Source organism: Ostrea edulis, chromosome 8 (assembly GCF_947568905.1).
Source record: "Ostrea edulis chromosome 8, xbOstEdul1.1, whole genome shotgun sequence".
Taxonomy (NCBI): domain Eukaryota; kingdom Metazoa; phylum Mollusca; class Bivalvia; order Ostreida; family Ostreidae; genus Ostrea; species Ostrea edulis.
In genome coordinates, this window is record NC_079171.1 from 23,462,227 (window position 1) to 23,476,275 (window position 14,049).

At 32.3% G+C, this 14,049-nt stretch overlaps 1 protein-coding gene across 1 annotated transcript in view; it reads left to right on the forward strand.

Annotated features, from left to right (window-relative positions):
- Positions 1-14,049, forward strand: part of LOC125660709 (uncharacterized) — a 58,718-nt gene that overhangs the window by 25,073 nt on the left and 19,596 nt on the right. Inside the window, exons 8-12 of the mRNA XM_056147202.1 lie at positions 2,020-2,067; positions 2,270-2,317; positions 2,930-3,049; positions 7,292-7,510; positions 12,598-12,882. Coding sequence (XP_056003177.1) covers positions 2,020-2,067; positions 2,270-2,317; positions 2,930-3,049; positions 7,292-7,510; positions 12,598-12,882 — 720 coding nt within the window. The remainder of the gene's footprint in view (positions 1-2,019; positions 2,068-2,269; positions 2,318-2,929; positions 3,050-7,291; positions 7,511-12,597; positions 12,883-14,049) is intronic.

Here is a 14,049-nt window from a genome sequence, read left to right on the forward strand (position 1 = left end):
ATTAACAGTTTTTTTTTTAAATTACAAGCTGGGTAATATATTTTTCAAATAGTACTTTTAAGATAATACATTTAATATTACTGATATAATTAGTAAGTTTGGCTTAAAGTTTAAAAATCAATTGATACATTAAATAATTTAATTCTTCAAAATTGTTGAATTCACATAAATTCATTGACTACAATTATATTTGTAATTTTTCAACATATTTCAAAGTTATAAATGACAATGACCTTAAATATTGACAAGTCAAAATTAGATATGCAAAACATAAATGGTAGACATCATGCGACGACCAGTTTTAAAACAGGTCAAATAATCAAAAACACAGTAACTCCCATTTCCAAATCAGAATATGCAATCTCTACCCAGAGTTATCGTTCCCGCTACGCTCCACTAATACCTCTGTCAACGTCGAAAAAAAGTATATCAAACTGTACTAAAACTAACTTAGCATATTGAACTGTAATGATAATATCTAAGCAAATCAAACACTTGTCTGAATTTTTTAGAGCGGAAGATGGTAAATATGAGACATCGGTTTTGTATAAATATTCATTCATTCAATAATACTAGCATTATCATGGAATTCATTGTTTTTTTTAACCTACTTTTTAGATTTAAAGCTTAAAACGAAAACCTGTAAAATTATTATTCATGATGCAGTAGGTATAAGTAAGTTTTGCCAAGAATCTTGAAGTAGGTAAAAGTAAGTTTTGCCAAGAATCTTGACATTTAGACGTTGATAGAGTGTTGTAGCGTAGTGTAATACGCCCTCTGGTGAGATATTGCAGAATATGATCCTTGAGTTAACTCAGTTGAAAGGGTAGATTGGGTGGTACATGTAGTACTTTCCTGAGAGAAATTCCGTGCCACATAATCTGCAAAAGAGCGGAGAAAGATAATATAACACAATACTATTTTTAAATAATTCTAGATATAAAAACCGCACAAAGTGAAACCTAAATGGAGAAAAAATGAGATAATAATGCATGCGTGATATCCAAGCTGGGGGTGGGGGCAGAGTTCACAAATTAACAATATTATGTATGAAGTTTCTCCAATCAAGGAGCTTTCTACAATTGAAGGGGATAATGTTTTACCTGTAAAAGGGGTATCAGTAGTAAATAGAACCTTGATAATGATATATACCAATCACTACATATTATCATATGACATTCACAAATGACGTCAAACATACATTACATGTTTAAGTTATACAACAAAGTCAGCAAATGTTCGATTTTCACAATAAAGATACCAGTCAGAAATTACAGTTGATATCATAAATAATCATTCATAAAAATTATTCATAAAATGTGTAGATTGATTACGAATAATATGATGTCACATAATGAATGGAATTGAAATCATCTATCCTATCTCGCTCACAGACGTAAATTATTGTATGTGTGAAATTCTACATGTAGTGCATATTTTTCAATATACATCACTTGTTAAGCAATATAAAGTAATACAATGTGCATGATTTTGTCTTGTGTATCTCTGTGATGACCTTTCAGTAAACTGCAAGGATTGTGTTTCTTATTTCTCATTGTACTCATTTATACTAATTGATAGAGTTGAAAATTAAATTGCTCACTGTTTTGAATATAAAATACCATTGAGTAAACTTAGTGGTAAAAAAAAAGAATATAATATAAACCATTGTTATCATGGAATAATTGAATTGAACACACTTCATTGACGTTAAAACAATGTTATTGACTATCGACTGACTGTCAGCTGTAGACTGGTAAAATAAATTTCTCAAAATCTTGTGAAAAAAGATATATTTTTGAGAAGCTAATTTCTCTCAAGAGCAGGTGAAAAAATAGATGAAAATAAAAATATTCTTTAAATATTCGATTATAACCCTTCGTAAGACTATTCAGGTCCATACATTTTATTTCTTGCTATTACACCGAATATGAAACATCTTATTTGTTTCAACAATGCAAAGAATTCAAAATCAAATAAGGTGTTCATTGATTTCTTTTCCTTTTTGATCTTTAACAGAAAACAACCGTCCCTTTTCGGAACAGAATGAACATAATGAACCACAAGGTAGTAAAACTACATATGCATTGTATGTACGGAATATTGATTAATGAATAGATGGAATGCACATCACTTTTATGATTAATGCAGGATTTGGCCATATTTTAGCCATATCTCGGTTGTGAATTTGATGAATACAAAACATCTTATAGATTTAGATATTTCTGAAAAAATGACTGAAATAAAACATATCCATTTCATTTTACAGAAACGTCTGAGTTACTAAATGTAAATGAAACTCCCGTTGAACCAAGAGGTATTGAATATTCATTAACTAGTTTCATTGATACATACTGTACTGTAGATACTTATTGAAAATACATGGTTTTATCTAACAGCGAGTAAGCTATAGAAAATTCATCACATTTTGACTACGGAGAACTCCGTTTACCTGATCAAGGTATAGGGCTCTCGGCGGGTGTGACCGGTCGACAGGGGATGGTTATTCATCCTGGTCACCTGATCCAACCTCTGGTGTATCTAGTAATCTGTGTTTGCCCAACTCTCTATTTTGTATTGCTTATAGGAGTTGATCACTGTTCGTTATCTTCGCCTTTCATTCAATGTTATATACTACAAAAAGGATACAGGTGCGGGAGACACATTTGTTGAAATTGTGTTGGACATGACCCGTTTATGAAAAAAAAAGGTGTAGTCTTTCTTCGAAACTTGGATAAATATTAAGTCAAATCACTCAACGGATGATTCAAGTCCAGTGTTCATTGACATTTTAAATAGTTGTTATTCTGCTATTTTAGTTAATTTTCTTTATCTAATATTGTTCAAATGTCTATCCTTTTGTTCAGTCAGGATGCATAACCCTACATCTCTAAATGGTATAAATAACTTTTTCATTTATTTTGAATAGATGTGCAGATATTACCTGAAGGTTCACAGATATCGAAGATCTCCTTTAGCGTGCTATTAACAGATATAAGTAAAATATTACCAGTGGAGAAGATGGCTTATATTAGGAATTATTTGAAAGGTAAACGTTTGAGGGAGTGTAAGACGCGTGTATTATGTTTTCGATAAGATTAACGAAATTATTAGTTTCAAAGAACAAGGTAGGATAGTATACATAAAAAGGCGAAAATTTTTGTCTGGAATTAACCTTAATCAGCGTTTTAAGGAAGTAAAATATATGCCAGGTATATTATATCAACAAAATCAGAATGATATTCCTAAATGGATAGCATTATGACATCATGAATAAGACATTTCCCGCCTTTTTCTCAAAATAAGCCTGAAAACTGTCAAATGTCATACTGATTATTGCTTAGGAAAAGATGTGCGCATTTGTCAAGCAAAATGAAAATGATATATAATGTGTATTATTTTAAGATGAAAAACATGCTTGAATATGAATTTGCTCGACGCATGCGCTGTATGTTGTCTGAAAGGAAAACTACCTGAATTTGTGGATATTTTCATAAAAAATGGCATATTATTCAATTTTATGCCAACTTCAAGCTCTCGTTATATGTCACAAATCATTTTGCTGATGAAACTGAGCGAATTTTGGGTTTGCTAATCTATTTCTTATTTGAATGACAGGGTTTGAGCTCAAAGAGAAATCATCGATATTTTGGGCAAGATGACTTTAGAAACTGTACCTACTTCTTTAAAATGATTAGTAACGACAGGATGAAAGTGTGCCAGTCAGTGCACTGATATGTCTGGAAAGATGACTGAATGTCAGAGCTCCAGTTTCATCCTCTAAACGAGCTTTTATAGTAGTTGTAGATGGTAGAGGAAATGCAAGGTTAATCTATTGAATTGAACTCGTGTTCTGAAGGATAAATGCCCACTATAGGTCTTTACAGTTTTAGAGTTTGGTGAGAACTGGTTTTCGTGGTATTCTCACTATATCTAACAATCACGTGTACATGTTGAATGAAACGTTGCCTAAGTTAACGCATAAAACGAGATCCCGATAGGCATACAAATGTACTTTATATCAACGCGCGGCGGATTAGGAGACGAAATATTGTGTACGATATTCCGTATCCAAAAAACATGTATCATTAGGCAAATAAAAAAAAAGATTGGTTCTCAAGTCCCACCGCATTTAATTTTACCTCACCGCATAAAACTATTTTTTCGTAAAACAAATCAGATTATTCTGAAATTTGTTGCTTTGACTTGACCAGTTTTAAATTTAAAAGGACCAGATCTGCGTTGTTTTTTTTTTTTTTGTATACAAGCTGAAAAGTGATATAACTCTGCCCAAAATAGGCATACATTTATAGATTAGTGGGTGATAGAGAAAACGTGTATGCTGTCATGTTTTGGACTCTCACTGTAGTTAAGTCTTAAAATGGGGCATAAAATATTTTGGTAACTGCGGTGCCAACATGCATCTATGAGTACATGTAAATTATGTGAATCAATGGATTCACGTTAGGTCTGAGTGGTGGACACCCCCTTCCAAATACATCAGTTATGCAGTCGATTGGTCAAATGGCGAGAAAAAACCGGATTCGTTTGACAAAGTGATACTATTAGTGGATATAAATAAAACTGTTAGGCTTTTTGTTAGATTCATTCTTGTTGAAAATACAGATGCGATTCAGAGTTAAAACAGACACTAAACCATACACTGTACTTTCAATGGCCTTCAATGGCTTTCAACAGAAACATATTCCCCTAATGCTCAAACTGCTAAAACTGTGCAAAAAATTGTTTCCTGTATTGTGCTATAGTGTATCGGTGCAGCCCTGATTTTTTGCTGCTGAACAAAATTATATCAGTACGCACGCGGATATGAATTACAGGATGTCAAACCACTTCATAAATTCTCTGTTTGACAATTTTTTGGGAGGAAGATCTTGTGCTATATGAATCAAAGTGAGATTCCGTATTTCAGTTGCCGGTTATACAAGCAGCTGACATTATATTGGACAATATACCAGAATAACTATTCAAAAAAGGAAATATACAGTTAGACAATAGTTTCGGGAGGTAATAGGCTGGCATCCAGGAATCTTTTATATAAGGGAACGGGATGGAAACCATTGTCAAAGCGTAGTGAATATCATAGTCTTATCAAACTTTAGAAGATGTACCATAATATGACTTCCAAGTATCTAAACAACACCATCCAGTCTAAAAAAAAAATCCAGGTAATAATTACAACACAAGAGCAAATAATGCATTGCAGGAAATCAAATCTAGAACCAATCTATACATTAATTCATGTTTTACTAGCTATAGTAAGGAAATGATATGTCCTTCCTTTAATTTCTCGCAACAATATTCGAAGTTCACTAAATGTACATGTACGTAAATGTGGGTTATGATACAAGGGGAAATTCAAGAACCAGATAGAAATGGTTGGAAATCAATTACTATTCAGGTTCAAAGACTAAACCAGGAAAAAAGACAAATTCATAATTAAGTTTAGGTATCTAACCAAGTCAATGAACTGTGAAATATAGATGATGATGAATAATTTAGCTACATTGTTGCATTACTAGGATTGAAGTTTAAATTAGTGTAGTACTCTTATCTTCAGAAATTGATGTAAACTTTAAGCTGGTGTGGATGTGACTCCACTAGTTTTTATCAAATGTAGAAGCAATCTTAATATGTAGCAATTATGAAATGAACATCTGCAAGCACAACAAAAAATACCAAAAAATCTGATAATTCACACTATTTTTTAAGTCCAAGGGTTATAAATCAATAAATGAATTTCTACAAGCACAAAAAAAAAACCAGTCCGCAATCTGATAATTCAAGCTATTTTTCCAAGTCCAAGGGCCATTACTCAGTGAAAAATCAATGAACCGAAACCGAATTCAAACTTAATCTGTAACTTGTTATGGCAAGGCAACGTACTAAATATGAAATAAATATCCGCAAGAACAGAGAAAAAGTGCCGAAACTGATTTGCAGGACTGACGCACAGACAGGCAGACGGAACCTAAAGTCCCTTTCCACTTCGTCTGTAGGGACTAATTATGCAATTCACGTCTTTGTATTTGTAAAGAAGTTGAAAGTACGGATTATTTTCTTTTACACTGTAATATATACTCCAGAGTTAGGATCAATACAAGTCTGACACAGCCATATTCACTTAATGTAGAATTATTGTTATGTGGTAAGGTTAATTTATCTGAAAGTAAAAAAAACAACATTGTTATCCAGTCCAGAAATTTCGTACTGAAAGCAAAAAAGAGCTGAGCCGACTGTGAGTGTTGTTCTACTATATTTGTTACTGTTATATTGTACATAGAATATTAATATGTGCATCAGGCTTGTATTAAGTTCAAAATGTATGTTTGTTTATCGAAATTTCATATGGTATTATTCTACAAAATGTTACTTCAGCATTGTCTATAGTTTGCTTGAATTTCATCTGCATCGACACTTATTACATACACATGTGTGTTGTATTTTTTTCAATACTCAATTCCATCTCTTCTCTCTTTTCCCTTTTCCTTTTTCTCATGTATTATTGAATAATTAGTATATGACTTACTATTCTTAGACTTTTCATTCACCTCTCGGGTTAGAATAGGTCTTCAGTACCTTTGCTTGTCGTAAGAGGCGACTAATTGGGATGGTCCTTTAGTTGAGATCGCAAAAACCGAGGTTCCCTGTCACAGGAGACGGGACACGATAAAGATCCCCCTGCTTAAAAGACGTAAGCTTCCATCATATGCCTAAATTTTACGGCCCTTCACCAGCGATGATGATGTCTCCAGTTGAATCAATTATTCTTAAGAGGGACGTTAAACAATATTCAACAAACCAAACATTCACCTCTAACCTCTAACATAATGAGAGTGGGATTAATATAAGTCTTTTGTTTCTCCCAATCTATTATAGTACAGTAGTAGTTTGTTAACATAGATATCAACCAAAAGTGTAGTATGCGATAACATTTATAAAGAAATACTATATATTACAAGTACTTTGACAAAGTCTTATTGCTACATTTTTCCAAACCACATATTATCCGTCGTATATAAAAATCTTTAAATTATTTAATTGCATGTGTGCTTAATAAAATGATGTTCTGCCATCATTGATGTTTGATGAAAACATCTAAAATGTTGATTTAGAATAAGTCAGTAACAAATTTTCCCCGCTGCATATCTAAAAGAAAATTATTCCGATGTCAACATATTTCTTTTTAATTTACTTAGTAATTCTCTTGAATAGAACATCATTGATGACTGTAATTGTGCATTCTATCAAAATAAACATTAACATTTTACAGATATCGGTGAAGATGACCTTTGCGTGAAGGATGACAGAGAGATGTTCGGAAAGTTTGCGGATCGTTTCAACTTGGAACACAATATACACTACCTGCAAGCAATATTGATGAGAATTTTGAGCCCCTTGTCAGAAAGTCAGACAGTTTTTGAGATGTGTCGTAACTATGCAAAAGCAAAATCGAGTGTGTTGTATCTTGAACAAGACAAAAGACCTCCAGGTACGGTACTTGAGCATTGTGAAGGTCTGAAATAAATGTAAACCAATTTCAATTCGCGTGTAAGAATTCTTCGAACGATCCGTTGGCAACTTTGAGTCAATGATATTCATTGTCTCGAACCCGTTGTTCATGTTTTATTAATGTCTGTAGCAAAGGTATGTTATAAACGTAACAAAACTTTTTACACAACGTTCAACATTTTGAGTTCAAAATAAACCTAAATTTCTAAATAAATATGTGGAAATTATGTTCTAAGTTATCTCTTCACCATATCAGAATGCATTTGTTGATATAGAAAAGAGAACTATATTCAAGGAAACCTGAAAGATTTGCCCCTGCTTCAAATATTTTGATAACGATCAAGAATCTTTTATGTTCCTTGGTTAATATGACCTGCCAGGTAGCCTTTGCTTGTTACTTGATAAAAGCAGTTAAAACAGGACAGTGATGTGAATTGAAAAAAATGTCATTAATATGAATTGAAAAAATGTCATTTATTTTGAAAGCGAAAGTTACATAACAGAATAAACTAGTGGGGGGCCAAAGTGAATCGAAAACAAAAACATAAGAACATATGTATCGCATAGGTATGATATGCAATCAGACCCCCTACAACGCATAATTAAATAGCGAAATAGAGCTGCCTGCAATGAAATAAGATGGTTTTTACAAATAAAAAATATTTTTTGTGTGCACAAAATAAATTGAGCATTCTTTGGACCCCAAGTGACCAAAGTGTAGTAACGGCACGCTATGATTGGTTAACCATGGAATAGGCTAAGGACGGGACCCTAAAACAAAACATTAGATCATCTAAGTTTGCCTGATCGGATATTTCCACCCAAGACAGCGACGATAAGAAACATACCAATATGAGGCGTCCCAAAAAGGGGACCTCAAACAGACAATTTCCCATACCCAATATCCGACAAACGTGAAAGAAACAAATGTAACATGCTATACAAATTTTACATATCCAAAATAATACGTAATAGAACATACACAATGAACACGTTACATAAAAGTCATTATCTACCATAATTACATTATTATATGTGAATTTCGCTTTAAATTTTGGGAATGATGTGACCTATATAGCTTGAATCACTATAATTTCAGATGTAATCTTTCCAAACGGATATAACACTAACTATTAAAGACACTTAGGAACTAAAGGAACATCTTGCAAATTAATCGTAAAATAGAAACATATGTTAAACATATAAATAACATATGTTTTGAAACATATGGTAGTCATATAAAAGGATCACTCAAGGTAAACGTATGTTTACAAACATATGATTAAGATATTTGTTTAGCATATTTGTTGATAATATACAGTAGATAAAATGTTAGTATTAGTCCGTGATAAATAAATATGTATTTTGTTTACATTGTTTTCATGGTGTTGATATACGTGTACTCAACGTTTATCAGCTTTTGGTGATGTATGCGATTTCGAAGTACCTCTCCAGAAAAAAAAAGCAATTTATGTCGGAATGAACAAGCGTTTATTCATGTCTCTGGATACATATTTACTATTCAGTTTGCGCTGTAGGTGAAATAAAAGGAGGAATAATCAATACTTATTCCCCGAGGGTCTCTACAGCCCAGTAGCTAAGTACTTCGTTACTAGCTTGAAAATACGGATGTATATTTAATTACGGTGATAAAATTTAGAAATTCATTTCAAAATTAAGGTTTATCTCCCTCATGCATAGCTCTTATCCTTAGACGAATTTGATTCTATTTTTTTTTTTGGCACTCTGTTTTCCCCTAAAATAGCTCTTAGGGCCTACAAGTTTACTGTTATTTCTGATTTCAAAAATTTCGGCTTGAGCATCACTGAAGAGACATTGTTTGTCGAAATGCGCATCTGGTGCATCAAAATTTGTACCGTATAAGTTTTACATTATGACTCCTTGGTCGAGGCCTCTGCTGGTGGAATATTAGTCCCCGAGGGTCTCTACAACCCAATAGCTAAGTACTTCGTTACTAGCTTGAAAATACGGATGTATATTTAATTGCTGTGATAAAATTTAGAAATTCATTTCAAAATTAAGGATTATCTCCCTCATGCATAGTTCTTACCCTTAGAAGAATTTGACTCTACCTTTTTGGCACTCTGTTTCCCCCTAAAATAGCTCTTAGGCCCTACAAGTTTACTGTTATTTCGAATTTCAAAAATTTCAGCTTGAGCATCACTGAAGAGACATTGTTTGTCGAAATGCGCATGTGGTGCATCAAATTTGGTACCGTATAAGTTTTAAATTTAGACGCATACAGGTGTACATTTATTTGTAATAATATTATATTAGTATTAGGCATGCAAATATGTCATAAATGTGCAATCATGCGTGTATATCTGTACAAAATACCAGACGATTTACATACAAGATCAATTCATTTAAATTCAATTCATTGGCATATCTACTAAAATATTTTCCCACTATATAGAAAGAAAAAGTAGTACTTAGTGAACATAAAAATTCAATTACCAGCATTATTGTCAGATGCTCTTTTTCTGGCAGTAGCTGTTGTAGGGAGGAATATTTTGTGAGTAACTTTGATCCACGTCCGGTGGTTGTGGCTGCTTGATGGTAATGCCCTCTGTATCAACTTTCTTGTTGTGTACTTATTTCAGAAAGAAAAAAATTATGATACTTGTTAACATAAATGAATACCCCACTGCATCCAATCTTGGGGCTTCCCCAATTAAATGTGAAATAAGCTAGATACATTTACACCACATCATTCAATTTTGATTCTCACAATGTTTGACCTTGATATTTAATAATGATTTTCATATCACTACAATATTTCTTAAACCAATCCTGGGCCCATAAAGCATTTAAATTAAATAAGAAATATGACATTTTTTTAAAGACGGAGAAAAGCCTACAGACTAGATCTTCAAAAAACATACCAACAGAAACAAAAAATGGAGGGGATATGTTTGTAGCGATTGTAAACATTAAAAGTTTTTGTCAATCCCTGCTGTAAGTTGCTTGTAATTTGGTATTGTTTGTCAGTGGCAGCATCTCTCTATAAAATCTCCATACCAGTAATACTGGTAGGAAGAGGGGGGGGGGGTAATAAAAGCCATATCGCAAACATTTCCGAAAGATTATTATCATTAACGTACGTGTATGTACTCTACAGTTAATTTGAACATACAAAGCTTACGAAAAAATGAGCCTGTCATCGTATCAAAGGTGAAGGAATCCTGAAAAATTTATGATAATTGCAAACTCATTCTTAAGGTGCCGGAAGGAGGGGGGGGGGGGTGGACGCTGGAAACAAATATGCTCTTTGTGTGGTTGCATTGCTTAATGCTATCAACATTACAACATTTCAAATACAGTATATCTATATATATATATATATATATATATATATATATATATATGTGTGTGTATGTATATATATATATATATATATATATATACATATATATATATATATATATATATATATATTTATCTATCTATCTGTCTATCTATCTATCTATCTATCTATTTATATAGTTTATATAATGTAGTAAGCGTAAAGTTAGCCCAATGTGTTGTTCGGGGAAGGGAGGGGTCTAAAATATGCCTAATATCTTGATGTAGTAATTGTTCCTGTAGACTTATTTCAACAATAAATGAGAGTTTTATATAAACTGAACTTGCACATTGTTGAGAATCTTCCACGACTTTGTCCTGTAGAGTTCTAGTGATGTTTCGGGCAAACAACTGCATCTTCACGGCCACGAGCAGCTTGTTAAGAATCTTCAATTAGATTTCCCGTTAGTTGTTGCGATTATTGATAGCTCTAAATATCAATATAAAGAAAATACTTATAAATGCTAAATCAGCTATGTCTAATATGCGAATGTTTGTGCTGAATATACAGAATTTCCTGATATTAGCAAATCGTTTACAAATTACATCGTCGTTTGTGGTTACCCTTCTCTCCTTGTTTAGTTCTGATATACACTGCTTATAACCTGACATTATATACAAAAAGCATACTTTTGAATGTAAGCCTAAATTTGGCATTAATTCCGTCTTTCTACTCACTGTTAGAAAGTCTTTCTCCGCTCTCCCTGACATAATCGATTGTCTGCCAGTCCGCACACGTACTATGAATCTTCCTAGTCACATCGATGCTATAATTGCATGAACTTTTTAAACAACGAGTGTTAAGTGTGTAAATTACATCGACAGATATAATGACAAAGCTCTTTTGCAAGATTTTTCCGCGATCGAGAAACGCAATTCAAAATAATTTCACGTCATATTTAGTATGATGTTTTATAGCTTAGAACCACGTCATACAATATAACCTACAACTAAGTCCAGAGAGTCTCTATTATACTATAAACCGGTTTGCTCTGATTGAGTCAAAACCTTGTGATTTGTTTTAATAAATGTGACTAGTTTTCAAAACTCTGTAACATTTTTAGTCTTAGTTGTAAGTTCTTTTGTAAAACATGACCAAGATCCATTACAGCGATTTTGAGTCTATATTATACTATAAAACCGGTTTGCTCAGATTGTGTCAAAACCTTGTGATTTTTTTTTTATAAATGTGACGAGTTTTTAAAACTCTGTAACATTTTTAGTCTTAGTTGCAAGTTCTTTTGTAAATTATGACCTAGACCCATTGCAGCGATTTTGAGGGGTGGGTGTATTCCAAAAAACAAAAATATGTATAAATTATACATCCCCACCCCCTTTTGATCATACGTTAATCATATGTTCAAAATTGTATATGTTTATCATATGTTGAACATATGTTAAACATATCAAGTTTTCACGTTGTGTTAATCATTTGTTTGAAGTTTGCAGTATGTTCAACATATGTTTCAAACATACGTTAAACATATGGTTAAATAATATGTTCATCATATGTTTAACATATTTTAAACATGAGTTTAACATATGAATATCCAATCTTATGTTAAACATATGATGCAATTTTACCTGTATAATATTTTATCGGCTATTCGCAATTGTTGGTTGAAAGCAGTATAAAGCGATGTAAAATAAGCCCCAGCGTTTCTCATGTAATATGAAATTAATTCTAACTTATTTTGACAGTTGATGGTTTCACAGAAATATCCTTTCATATCAAAGGAAGTGCAGTGTCGTCAGAGAAGATTGAGGATTTAAGAAAATCGATAGCTCTAATCTTAAAAGTGCAACTTGAAAATGTCCTATACCGAGGTGGTGAGATAACTCAAAGTTTTCTTTTGAAATTTATGATACCCGAAGAAAATGCAAGAATACTTCAAGACAAAGATGTGTTATATTCACGTCAACTGAGTGAAATTGGTGTGGATTCCCTTCGATTACATGGAAAAGAAATAGAAATTCACCATCCAGGTAGAATAAAATTGAATGCTTTCAGATTTACAATTGTAACACGTAAGCATTATGATCTTATACATGTATTCTATATCCTGTTCAAATGTTTACCTATTAAGTTTCCAGATGTCTTTGAAAATTCCATGTAGCCTGCTCAAGTGGGTAATTCATACAAAGGATACCGTATAGTATATGTATATATGCATGCATAATTTCGAATTCATAGAGTAGAGTATAGCAATTTACATAGTGATATTCATATTCATGCTTTTGATATTATACACGTTTTGTTTTAATGCTATTGATATACCCACTGTACAATTTAAAAACCAACCAAAACATTGAAGGCTGAAGGAAGCTCCCGATAATGATAGTTTACATTCATTCGTGACCAGTCATGATACTTTTATATTAAAGAACACATTCTAAAAATGGGAAAATTCTACTGTGTCTATAATTTTGTACTATGAAGGTTCCCTGTTGGCTTCTTCTCGTAAAACATTTCATACTGTTAACTTTGAGACTTTAAGACAATCTTTGATTAACTAAAGGAGAACATTTGATACTACTGTTGACCATAGTGAAAATATCTACAATATTGTGTAGTAATTTATAGTAAATTGAATTCGACCTGTATTCATACTCTTCTGTTCCAGCATATCGCCTGTTTTCCTGCTCACGAATGCTCTAATTTGTGTGTTGCTAAATAATTTAGGAATGTAATTAAGCTGCGTTCTATATATCTTATATATGTAACCGAGCAGCAAGGAAAATGCATTGATTCGACTTTATGTTGATTTATTTGTGAAGAAGTGTATAAGGCATTGACCTATAAGCAAAAACAAATAACAATAGCATTAGACAAAAAGTACAAGTTCATAATTCAGATCAACTGTTGACAATAAATTATCAATAATACAAAATACATTTATAATAGAAAAATATGTTCTGTAAGAAATTTACCTTTGAACTTACAAATTTGGAAAATATACTTTGACAACTTTAACTGCAAAAATACAATAACTTATAGACATTGCAATTAAGAATAAGAGTCATACACAAACATATTGTAGTAAAGTAAGACCTAAGTAAAAATGATTCTTTCGTACCACAAGATGCACCTATAGAAGCTGGACAGATCTTCGAAGTAAAAATGTACACTGCTCTGGTTTACACAGTTTGAAA